This window comes from Phalacrocorax aristotelis, chromosome 3 (genome assembly GCF_949628215.1).
Source record: "Phalacrocorax aristotelis chromosome 3, bGulAri2.1, whole genome shotgun sequence".
NCBI lineage: Eukaryota > Metazoa > Chordata > Aves > Suliformes > Phalacrocoracidae > Phalacrocorax > Phalacrocorax aristotelis.
In genome coordinates, this window is record NC_134278.1 from 101622044 (window position 1) to 101635375 (window position 13332).

General features: G+C 37.7%; 1 protein-coding gene across 6 annotated transcripts in view; it reads right to left on the reverse strand.

Annotated features, from left to right (window-relative positions):
* Positions 1-13332, reverse strand: part of DISP1 (dispatched RND transporter family member 1) — a 95216-nt gene that overhangs the window by 16186 nt on the left and 65698 nt on the right. For all 6 annotated transcript variants that reach the window (XM_075088795.1, XM_075088794.1, XM_075088793.1 and 3 more), the window contains 2 exons: positions 4412-4441; positions 227-350 (listed from right to left, as the gene is read on the reverse strand). In XM_075088795.1, coding sequence (XP_074944896.1) covers positions 227-350; positions 4412-4441 — 154 coding nt within the window. The remainder of the gene's footprint in view (positions 1-226; positions 351-4411; positions 4442-13332) is intronic.

Consider the following 13332-nt stretch of genomic DNA (forward strand, 5'->3'; position numbering starts at 1 on the left):
TGCAAGCTTACTACCAACTGAATCTCTCTGGAAATTGATTCCTAGATTCATAGTACAAGGCATGTTTTCAGGCATATTAAGAGTAATTTTTTTACCCTAGGCAGATCCCAATTTAAGAGGAACGTATCAATTGCTGTACTTGCATCTGTTGCTTACTGGTATAAGTGGAAAAAACAGCAGACCAAAAATACTTCTTTGACAGTAGAGCTGATTACGATTTACCTACCAGCAATGGATCAGAGAAATCTGGGAGTTCTGGAACTAATATTCCAACCAGTGCGCACACCACTATTAACACAGTACACATGCCCAGGACCACCACGGGCCAGTCGGCTATCAGGGCAGCATAGCTACATGGAGAGGAGCAGAGAAAAAGGTGTTACAGAAATAAAAGTTATACACAAAATTAATCCATACATCTCTAAAGAACCATGTTGAAACACCAACCTGTTTTCATTGTTTTAATTACATGAAATTAAGCTAGCTATCACACATGGATGGAAACTATTTGGAAATAGTTTCTTTTTACACATCTTTTTTTTTAAGAAAACAAACAAAACCCCCCACTTCCTATCAACTCCTCCTACTGAAACTTTCTATTCTTATATAGAAAAGCTTTTCAGATCAGACTATTACTCCCTTCCCCCAGCCCCCAACACCACCCCCCCACCCCCCCCCCAATTCTGACAAAAATGCAGGCTTTATCTTAGATTGTCTTTGTGCTGCCATAGAGGTGAATATCTATGGGCTACTGAAACAGATATTACTGTTGTTTAGCACATGCTCAGTATTTAAAACTACCATAGCAATAATTTACATACCCAGTTTTTACATTGAAAATGCAAAAAAACCCTCATATGTGAAGTGAAAAATGTTGTTTAAGACTAAACACTTATTTATATAAAAAACTTTTTCCCATAAATTTATACTTGAACTTTCGTCATGGATATTATCCATGGTTGAGGACTACTATAAAGTAGATGTTTTGTTACAAATTTAATGATACAAAATGTCGCAGTTTCTTCTTCTTTTAAAGCTTAAACTTTTTGAAGAAAAATATCAGAGAGGAAAAATCAATTTTAAAGTAGAACCCAAAAGAAAACATTTCCTCTATATTTAAAAGCCTTTTTTTAAAAAAATTAAACCCTATATATGAACGATCCATACATTCTGTTGCAAATTCAACAGTGCAAGGGAGTTGCAACATGATACATAAACTAATCAGCATTAACTGCTTAGTCTTCTAGTATGAACATATCCTTGGATTTTTAACTCCTAGGTCATTCTAAATTTTAAGAGTGTAAGAATTTTTATATGCAAATCTGATTTCCATCATTTTCATAAAGTATTTTTGGTTTTGTTAAATTGACAGAAAAGTATCAGAAAATAAAATGAAACCCAGAAATCTTAATTTCTAATAAGTTTTCTTACAGTAAAGACTTGAATTTGTGGAGTTTATGTTTCAAGGGCAACACTGCCTAAGCTTGGGAGCAAAGAGAGTACAGAAATTCCCACAAAGTTTAAAAGGCATTAGGAAAATAATTACAGGCTATGAATCATTCTATATCAATAGTCTCTGTACACACTAAATATTGATCAAGATCTATACTCTTACTTCCTCAACTTCTGTGCAACATAACATGGAAGTTTATAGAAGAGTGCTCCTTTACTTACTTCTACTGTCTTAAAAGATTATGGCTCTTTCTCAGTTTCAGAGCACCTCATTATCTAATCACAGTTCAATTATCGGCTCTGCAGAAATTTTCTGTCCCAATGCTAAGAAAGGATGTAATGCCAAGCTCCTCACTCCAGCAACAGCTTCCCAGTTTTCCAATTGTAAAATCAACAGCAGTGAGCAAGCTTATTGCTGACTTTCCATAGGGTGCAGAAAAACGTATGGTCTAGGGGCCTGGGTGCAGCTTTATTGAGCAAGGAAGTCCAAAGCACTGGGTGTATCTCAATTTCCCATTAGGTAAATGTGGAATAATTCTTACATTCTCACACAAGAGGTTAATTAGCAAAAGCCTGAAAAGCAATCTGAAGTGTAAGTTTTTATTAAAGTGAATCACAAAGGGGCAGCTTGCCAAATGAGCAATTGTACAAAGTAGAAGTGAAGGGAAGTAAATGACCTAATAGAATTTTCCTATTTATAGGACTAAATGTTTTCATAAACACCAAGTGCTGGAGTGACTAGCTATTACAGACATTTGCTCTGAAGTAATAAAAATTATACCCAAAAGATTAATTTTCCTATTCATCACTAGTGTCAGATTTACCACTTTGACATGTTGTTTCTACACTTCCATTCTCAGCTGAGCAGCTCTTAAATTGGTTAAAATCTTCACTCACTAGCTGTAAAAGAAACTAGGTCCTAGGTGAACTGTTCAACGTGTTAATAAGCCGCATACAGAAGACAGCAAGTGTTTGTTTATCCCTGCAAGTTTGTCCTGTTTCTTGTACCACATACTGAAATTCAGTTAAGCAAAGCTGACCTGGGGTAGCACATCAAAAAGGACTAACCACACTATATTTTAGTTTTATTTGTCTGAGCATCATTCACTGCTGCTGAGGCCTCTGGCTCAAATCAAGTTCCCTACAGCCAGCCTAGATCCCAACCCACCCTAAGTGGCAAAACAGATGGCAGTAATTTTATTTTTCACCCATTAAAAAGCCATAAAGTGAGTTCAGGTACTTGTAATTTTCTCTGCGAAAAGTAAGCCGCTGCCCTGACTGAGATTCTGCATAAGTGACCACTTGCCCGACTACATCCGAGTCCAAGAGGAAAGCACTTGAATCAATTCCTCAGTCAAGGAATCACTCAGATTCAGAAAGCACACTCTTAATGCTAAGCACATACTTCAGTACTTTTCTAAATCCTGCTTTCTGATGCCTAATTAAAGCTACAGTTGTTTAATGAGCTGGGCATATGGCTACACTGATACATTATAGTTTCTTTTTTCTCCTCCAAACCATTCAAGCACTAAACAATGAATTCTCAGTAACTATGACACCGACTGAAATCTCTTCTTTTTTTTTTTTATGGCATTTCACCTCCTGGTTTTAATCTAGTTGTTAGAATGGTGACACCACTGTAAGCTGCCTTGCACCATGCTCTACATAATTTTCATTAATTTCTTTTCTTCTGCTGTTTTTCACACACCTGAAAAAGGTTTGATTTCCGCCCACCCCCACCCCTTCACATGTTCAACAATTAAAAATGCTTGGGAGATAGAGCAATTAATTCAACCTATAGTTACCTCACCCATTTAGCAACACTCAAGACTGGTTTCAAGCAATTTACCCCAAAGTGATCAAAGACCTCAGATGCTTTCTTAAAAAGTAGAAAGAAAAAAAAAAGACAGTGCTCCACTTTTCCTTCTCATTTTAAGCTATAGCATAACACATGGATAATTTTAAACTTTTCAATTCAGCACCTATATGCAGACATACTCAGGTTAAACCACTACCCAGTCTCATATAAAGAGACAGAAACATACCATATATAGTTTCTGTATCATAACTAGGTCACTACGAGCAACAGAGATGTGTGTTGCTGAATTCCTATCAACAGATTTATGTAATTCAAACCAGATATTTAGCAAACAGGCTTGTTCTGTACTGAAGGCAAATCGTAACAGTTTTAGGTAAGATGCTCTGTTGTTTTCTCTGACCCTGCCATTCTTCAGAGTATATGCAGTCCAAACCTAGTGTTCTTGATTATATGGGGTTTCTGGTTTTTGGAAGAGATCATTACGATAAAATTTCTGAACTTTTCTGTCAGGTTGTTTTATCATTATTGATGATACAACCAAGCTACTTCTCAGAATAACCCTTAATCAAAAAGGTGCTGAGCCACAGGGTTTTTATGCTTGTGCAGAAAGTGTACATACACACAAAAAGAATGGCATGGACTGTAGTGAAAAAAAACATAAAATATTTGCAAAAAAGGAATATTGAAATCCACCTAGATTTTAAAATTCTGGCCCAGTATACTGTCTCCAAAAGCAGCTATTTAAGGAAAGACTACTTCAGGGAAGAACCAGAGTTTGGCTACCATCTGTGGTCTACCCCCTTCCTGCTCCCCTGGCATTTACATATGTGTGATTAGTGATGTTAAAGAGCTTGTGTCTGGCTCCTCCTTTCAGTGTTTACTTAGGGATCCACTGGAGATCAATTCTTATAGATGTTGTTTGAACTTGCTGATGCTATCTGCCTCCACAGTCTCCTGTGGCAGTTTCAGAAATTCACTAGCCACTGCATAAATATTTTTTTTTTTAATCGGTTTTAATTTGCCTATTTTCCTTGGACATTCCTTACTCTCACATTGTGTATGGACTAACAGTTTTGCCACCACCCTGTCTACTGCCTATATGATTCCACAAACCTCAAATGTGGCAGTATTAGACCTTACCTTTTTGGTAATTTGAATGGTCTGGCTGGCCTGGAAGGAGGGAAAAAAGAGAGTAATTGAAAAAATTGAAAACATACATGCATGTGCCAATTTGTTTAATTCTTCCCATACATGGATAAGCAGCTAAATTATAAAAATAAGATATTTTAGAACATGAATTATTTTAAAAGGTATACAATCATATTCAATTGAGTCTTCGCAAACAAGTAATCAGAGAATAATTACAGCTACAGACAGCTGGGTTTTCAAAAGTGGAATTTTATGCAGCTGATTTTTGGGATTACTGTTTAAGAGGGTTTTCCAGTTTTCAACAAGAGACCAAATAAGCTAACATGATAAAAATTCAACACCGCTGAAAACCATGACAAAGTTTGCACATGAGGGGGACAGAACACCAAAACACCATGTTCTGACATTGTAATTCATGAACCTTCTTAATTGTCCTTTGTCCTTCCACTACAAAAAATGATTTTGGACATGAATTCTGCCTTGTCATACGGCAGGAAATAGAATGAAAAAGCTACCTATATAAAATAACTTCTCTACGCAAGTTTTTGTTTTTTGTTAAAAATCTAATACAAATATTACTTTGATGAGGAGATCGCAAACCCAAACACAAATATCTGCTGCTGTTCAGGGAGCGCTTCATTTTGTTAGCTACTGGATCAGTAAGTTTCACATAAATTTCACTTTAAAAAAATTCCCATGAAGAACCTGTAAGTCCTTTCAAGAATTTCCTGTCTATGACTATGACATACAATCACTCCAACAATGTAACCATGCTATGGCTTCAGTTAAGTTACTGTTTTAACATCAAGGATGTATTTAATATTGCTTCTTTAAAAAGGTATTGAAAACCAATGAATTAAGAAACAGCTGCTTGCATAAAATAGATCACTTCATGTTTCTACACTGATGTCTCCATAAGAGTAGAGATTTGCATACTTGCACACCATCGGATTAACAGTGCCAACTTTGGACTCCTCAGAGATTTTTGCAAAAGTTTAAATCTTAATTCAGTGCTCAAGAATGAGATTTGTTGTCCTTCGAGGGATAAGATTCAACATATTGGGCTGAAATTCCGGTCCTGGGGAACCAAAATGATCTGGTGTCATCATCTCAAGGCAGCTGCAGCCATGCCCATACTAGGTGAGAATACTGCTTAGACTGTATTTCTAACTTGGAGCAACAGTAAAGGTAAAGGGGAAATAATCCACATAAAACAGCTTCAGAAACACCATGGTTTGTTACATGAAACAAAAAGCATGATCCAATGCAAGACAGCTCTTAATGCAGTAACAGGCCACTTCAGACATATATTCAAAGCACTGCTAGCTAACATGATAGCAAAAGGGTGATGAAAATGTAACTGACAGCGTAGAGCAATACAAATGTGACCATTCCTATTATCCCTTTCCTCAGCAGGAAGGATGGAAGAACAAATTAAACTAGCAAAGCTAAACACTGATGCTAAGCCCTCTTTCACTCTTCATCTTCATTCATTATGTGTCTCAAGCAATATAGCACAAATATAACTATGATGGAACATTCCATCAAGAAATATAAATCCATTTTGATTTAACCGTTACAAGAAATAAGGGCCATATAAAAGCAAATTTCTATCAGCAGAAATTCACTGCTGTCTGGAGATGCTCCAATCCAACAAAGTAGTAGAGCTGCTAACTGGGACGTGCCTGAAGGTAGTACACAGTAGTAAAAATTGCTCCTTGAAGCCATGAGGAAGCTGGAGAAAGGAAGAAAAACACAGAATAACCAATATGCAGTTGCGGTAACTCAAGGATTAAGGATACGTACAGACAAGGATTTTCTGTTAAATCCAGGCACAAAAATTAAGATTACAATTTATGAAATGTCACCAATCTTCAGTTCGTAGTCCAAGATGCATAAATCTGACTGTCAGAGGTACTGACCACACTCAACTTCACAAATAATGCCAAAAACTTCTGGTACCACCACAATAACAACAGACTCAACAAAAATGTACAGAAACCCAAATAAGCTGAGTTCTGAAATGATTTTGCAACAGTAAGTTGCCTAAGGCTGAAAAGAAGTTGGGGCAGGCCCAGGGGACTTCTCGACGTCCTGTCTACAGCCTCAACCACAAAACCAACTTTTCTCAACCAAGGCTAGACTGGACAATAAGAACTAGGTCTTGAAGACAGAATTCACTAAACTTGAATCTGAAGTTAGTATTAACGGGACTCTGTATGAAAAGAAATGCTTAAACAGACAAGCCCTTTCATGGGCTAATTCAGCACCAAAGCAGAGTGCAAACTGCAGGCACGCTTCTGTGCCTGTATGAAAAGGGACAAAACTACAGAGTCAGGCAACAGATTTTTGTAATAGCAGCATAAACTCTTGGTTTTACAGATTAGAGAGAAATATATACAGACATATTTACTGTTAATATGGCAATTCAAACGTTAATTTCTAGCTTTTATTTGCAAAGATCTGAATTTCCACATATGCTCAGTCACTTGTGAAATCAAGTCCTCCCCTTTTCATCTTTATCATAACGGACCCTACCACGAGCAACAATAGCATACAACTATTTGGCACAACCAACAGCCATCCAAGGACAACTAGTCCAGATTTTGTAATTATGCTGACTTGCATACAGATTTACATGACATTCCAGTTTATACTGGCAAATAAAATTGCCTTCTGTATCCTCAGACCGTGTCAATTTTAGACACTTTTACAACAAAGTTGATCTACAAGGTTGAATAAATAAGCAGGTGCTTTAGTCGACAATTAAATCCCAACAGAGGCAATGTTTTCCTTTGCATGGGCTGCAGCACTGCTATCCACAACATCAGACACCACACTGTACAATCATTACCGCAATCTCCATGACTCTATAAAGAGCTAGCTGGTTCATCCAGAGAGCCATGTCCACATCACTATGCACTCCCCTCAAATACAAGGGTTTGCTCAGACAGTGAGAACAGAACCTCATCTGAGATCCTCAAAAAGCTGGCAAGACAAACATTTATTGGGAAGGACCAACGTGTAATTGATAAGGCTCCGAGGACAATGCAGCCACCTTCTCAAATGTATCTTCTTGTATATTCACTTTTTTCCACAGCTCTCCCAGCCCCTTTCTGCATGCAAAAATCTTAGTAGATGGCCATGTGTTAAATCCCTCTTCAAGCTTTACTCTGTCTTTCAATTTTATCTCTGCAACTATATGGCAAAACAGATTTTCTCAATGGAATGTAAAATTTGTTATAGATAGAACTTTCAAAAAATAACTTTGTCGAATTTGGTTTACACAAAAGCGGTAAGAATACCAACACCACCATTCCTCATCCTCCCCCCTTCCCATCAAAACCAAACTACATTTCCCTCTGTTTCCTCCACCTGCAAAATATATTCAGTGCTGAACAAATGATGATGATTAAGTTCTTCAAAGTTAGGGAGGGTTAAAGGTCACACCTGCTATCAAACTGTTTTGTTTCGAAAAGCATGCATTAAAAAGACCTGTGTACACCCGGGTGAATTCCAGCAGTGTAACCAATCCCTTGCAGCTGTTGTGATGACTCTATTATATCGGTCAAAAGTTATCCATGAAAACTATGCCCAAAAAATTCTTTAGTTATGCTCTGAAATACAGAAATGCATGGCAAAACCAGATCTTTCCCACTTAATTAATGTTGCTGTGTCTAATTTTTGAAGTATTATACTTTCACTGAGCCAGTTTAAATAACACCACTGACCTCCAAAAACAAAAAGTCTAGACAAAAAAAATCCTCATCAGTTTTCATGAGAAAGAAATGGTGAATTCCATAATTGTGCTGGGACAAAAGCCAAGTTGATCCATGTATTAAATTACCTCTGTACTTAGTTCTCACAAGTTTGATAGTGGAAAGTGACAATCACAGTTGTTTGTGACAGGACTAGCACAACCAAGTTATGAGTTACATTCCCTGATTAAAATCTAATACATGCTATGCCAAGGAGGGAGAAGGGAAGGGGGAAGAAAAGGACAGGCTCTGTTCTACCACCATTTACTGTCCCTCTCAGCCCCTCTTCAACAGATGCATCGCTTCATCTGGTCCTTTCCTAATGGCAAGTTGAGACTGCGCATCATACAATTAGGAAGTACATAAAGGAAAGATAACCAGCTTTGTTAAAAATCCCAGAAGTTTCTCAACATGAAATTTACTTGGTTGACTAACATCCTTCTGTGCAACATGGTGAAAAGGAAGAGTGGTGTTTGAAAAGTGTTGGTATGATAGCTGAAAGTTTACTGTAGGAAATAAGAATGTCAGGAGGATGGATTAGGGCACAGGTTTGGACTGGACTACTACAGCTCTAATACTCACTTCTCCAGCCTAAATAAGCTCTTAACCTTAGCATTTCTATCAATATTTTTAATGGGGCGGGGTGTGTGTGTGTAATAGAAAACATTTATGTCTTTGTGTACATACTAACTGGAATAGGAGCAGTCACACACACAAAAAAATACATATTTTTCAACCTGAGAAAGAGGCTCTAGCTTCCTGAAGGCGAACACACCGTGCCATTCAGCCACATCCTGCCTTCAGGGTCTCAGTGGAGCCAAAGTTCCCTTTCAGTTACAGCACCGGATGAGTTTTCTCACAAAAGATTGCCATGGATATAAGAGAGAGAAGTTTGGTCTGCATTTCAAGAACCACAATGAAGAGCAAGATTTTGGAAACCATAAAAATTATTAAATCTAATTCTACAACCTTCATTTTAGCTGGACATTACATGGCACAAAGCAATGTTTCATGAGCATGTTCCTCAGCACAGGACCATTCCAAATGGATTTAACACTTAATGAAGTTATGGATGGTTTACTACTTTTGCAGTGTATTTGTTTCATTAATCTAATGCATTTCAGGGGAATACAAGCCTGAACGTGTCAGAGGACAATAAAAGTACCTAGATATTCCATGAAATTCTTTTGCAGTCTTTCTTCACAAACCTTGACTGTGAGAAAGGTATCAATTTAAGTAACCCCCCTTTGCCTCACACCACAGAGAATCAATGCTAGCTACTTTATGAGCGAGTGCAAGAAACCCTGCAGAAGGTAGCCATGAAACAGAAAATTAGGAAAACAGGCTGTGTTTTGAAGCATATTTTGAAGAGAGTTTTCTACCTGTTGTGGAGCAACCAACATTTTAAAAAAGTGTTAGCAGCTATCAATAACCTAAAAGGTTGAAAGAGATTCTAATATGATTTTGAACAGGAACATTCCTGCCTGCATTGATAGTAACTTTTTTTAAGTCAGTTAAAAAGCATCAATACATTCCAAAACATACATTTGCACTAGCTTATCCAAGCCTTCCTAAAACATTTTTAATTTCTATTATAATTCTAGATGTTGCCCTGACTAAACATTTGATTTCTGATTTATTTCATGCCACCTAGATAAAATTAATTTCTATTTCACAGCGTGCAGATGTAGAGACTGGATTCTGATGTAGACGGACTCTTCTTTTTTTGCTTGGACGAACAACAAACCAGTCAGACTTCAAGCTAGAATTAGTGCCTGCGGAGCCACCAGCCTGGCATGGGGCAGTACAGAGGCACTGTCTGGGACTGTTGCGCCCTGTTCTAAGGTTTAAGGAAACAAGTAGCAGCATCACAGATAAATTGGAAACTGCCAGTACGGGTGCTTCTCCATTTTGTTCCTGGAAGAAGGCAGCTAAGAGAAGCAGAAAGCTGCACTCCCAGCAGCGATATCCAGCTGATTCTGGTGTTTTGATGCAGCTGAGCCAGTTTCCAGCATTGGTTGAAAGAGACGATCTCCCAGCTGGAACGAGCACCACTTGAAGCACTGTTGTTCTTCACACCATCGCCTGCCATCAAACAGTTTATCATGAATCCGCAGCTGAATGGACTACAAACATCTCAAAAAGATATGCACCAGTCTTTGCCACCACTTTTCCTACTTCATTGCAGGAACCGGACTCAGATGAAAAGGTGTTGACTGCTGATAAATGCCATCCCTTAGCAAATCCAGCCGAGATCCATGCTCGGTGACATTTGAATATGAACAGTGACAGCCAACCATAATTTCAGGGCTCAAACCCAGGCACAAGTGCAGCACAAAAACAGGCATTGACAGAACTTAACAGAATAGGAAAAGCCCAATTTGCCAAACAATTGTTCAGAGAAAACTAACTGGTCAGGTGACTGGTCTCCATTTTAGCACTGAGCTGCACAAAATTTTGAAAATAAATTTATAGCTTACAGCTATTTATCATAAAGGAGTTGTTACAAAGCTGTAAATGATCACTAACAGTAGTGCAGGTAGCAGCAGCAGCAGCAGTAATCATGACAATTGCTGCAGCAGAATGGGATCCAGATTAAGTGGAAATTGCAGACATTGCAGTAGATCTGTAACACGTACAGTTTATGGCAGTATGGACAAACACTAATCTCAATTCTACTTTCCTCATGCAGGTATTCATAAAAGGGATACATTATTTCTCTTTATACAAATAACATCAAATCCATAAAAACACAGGGCATATTTATGATGCAGTGTACTCTTTAGGACACAAACTGTATCTTCTTTATGAAGCACCTTGTATACCACAGGTGTCTAAATACAGCGATACAAAAAAAACAATCATTAAAAAGCCAATAGCAGAAAAACTGATTTTGCACTCTTGCCTTTCACTTAAAGATTCACTTGCGTGAAAAATGTGAAGGTACAATAAATAGCCGTACTTACTGGAAAAAAAAATCCATGTAAAGACACCCCTGTCCAAGGATTATGAGGTGTTTAACCTCAATGCTTTGCTTTGCCAGAGGGAAGCTATTCCCTTTGTTGGTAGATCTGGTTACAAGAAGTGATAAAACATAGCTTTTTGTCATTATTAAACTCAAGGATAAGCTAAATCCCTGCAGGATAGAATGAGATATGCATCATAGTGTATACCTTCCATTAGAACACACAATACAAACTAAACCCTGGCAGAGGAAGAAAATCCTCATGTTTTCAGAATGTCATTGACCCATTAGAACAATTTGAATTGATCTTAAATGTGAAGCTAGCTCTTGCTGCTCCATCAGGTGTAACACCTATGTGCTTTACCATTTTAACAATTGCTACAATCACTCAGATAAGAAAACCAACAGATTAAGTTGCCAAAAAAATTTCTACAAGCCTCCCAATTTAATTTTTTGCTATGATGGTAGAGTTTTCCTTGATTCTAATTATGAACTCTAGAAAGTTTTTAAACATGTAGTGTTTATTGTATTTGCCTGCACTTAGCTTTACATATTTACATCTACAAAGGAAAAGGACAACCCAGAGCAGAAGGCTGTTGTAAAGATGACAGAGACTTCAGTTTTCTGATAAGCTGTTTTTATTAAAGTTTTATTGAAAGCAATAAAAATTCAAAGAATATCCTTGCTCTCTCCCACATAAAACATCAAGGAACAATCCAAAAGGATCTTATTTTTCTGTCTCTAGGTTATCAGGGTCAGATGATCTGAAACTAACTGCTATTTCATCCCATTAAAAAGTGTGAAATCTCAATGCTGCAGCTTTGCTTAACTTATACTTATGAATTATTTCTCCTAAAACTGTTCTTATGCATCAAATTAAGTAAAATGGAAGTCTTCATAGTAGAGAGACCAAAAATCAATGCTATTTGGCAACTGTATTAGAGATACCAATTCACAATTTTGTAGTTGAGGTACCAAGCTTTATAAATGTTCATGTCTGCTCCTCTTGTATTCTTACCTACCTCTTACAGTTCCAACTGATGATCTGCTCTATGTTCACAGCAAGTATGAGCAAGTAACATTGCCTTTCTGCAATGAAAGCAATTGTCAGGAAGGTGTGAACAATAAAATCATTGTCCAAGTGATTCTTGCTCTATCCAATTTAAATTTAGTATAAAGGTGTATGCTTTACTGACCTACAGCATGCACACTAGGTAAAACCAGATTCCTTGAACATTAGTGGCAAACCCTATATACTTAACTAAGCCAAGGTTTTGCCCATTCCTTTCTGCTACGAAATCAATATTAAACTTTATTAACCTACTTTGAAAAAGTAACAGGTAGTTTTGACATTCCCCTGTCACCAACTTCTGGCTCATGTGAACGTACAACAGGAAAATAGATTTCCATCAAGTCAACAGAGATGGGAAAAGGTCAGTGCAATACTATTGACGTCTTATACATATATATTTTCATTTGGAAGTTATTTTGATAAGTTTAGTATCAGGGTTGGAAGGAATGTCCTATTAGGAATGGCTAAGGATTTGGGCTTATCTAATTTGGAGAAAAGGAGGCTGAGTGGCGATAGCCTTGCTCTCTACAGCTTCCTGAAGAGGGAAAGTGGGGAGGGAGGTGCTGATCTCTTCTCCCTGGTATCTGGTGAAAGGACGCGTCGGAACAGTTCAAAGTTGTGCCAGGGGAGGTCTAGACTGGACATTAGGAAGCATTTCCTTACCAACAGGACGGTCAAGCACTGGACAGGCTTCCTAGAGAGGCAGTCAATGCCCCAAACCTGTCAGTGTTTAAGAGGCAATTAGACAATGCCCTTAATAACACGCTTTAACTTTTGGTCAGCCCAGAAGTAGCCAGGCAGTTGGACTAGGTGATTGTTGTAGGTCCCATCCAACTGAAATAGTCTGTTCTGTTCTATCCCAGTATTCATTATATACTAAAATTAAAGCTTCTATATATTTATAACATACAGATGACTTGAAAATAAAATGCTCCTATAAACATCTCCAAGGTTTGGGATTTATTGTTTTTTTCCATACTCCTGCTCCATATGGTGGTACATGCAGGAGCCCAGGATTTACTCACAAAGTCTTCAGTTCAAGGTTCCCTAGAAACTCATTTTTGCAATACTGACTTCTAATACCTGCCTTTCTTTCGTCTTCAACAACTGACTAAAT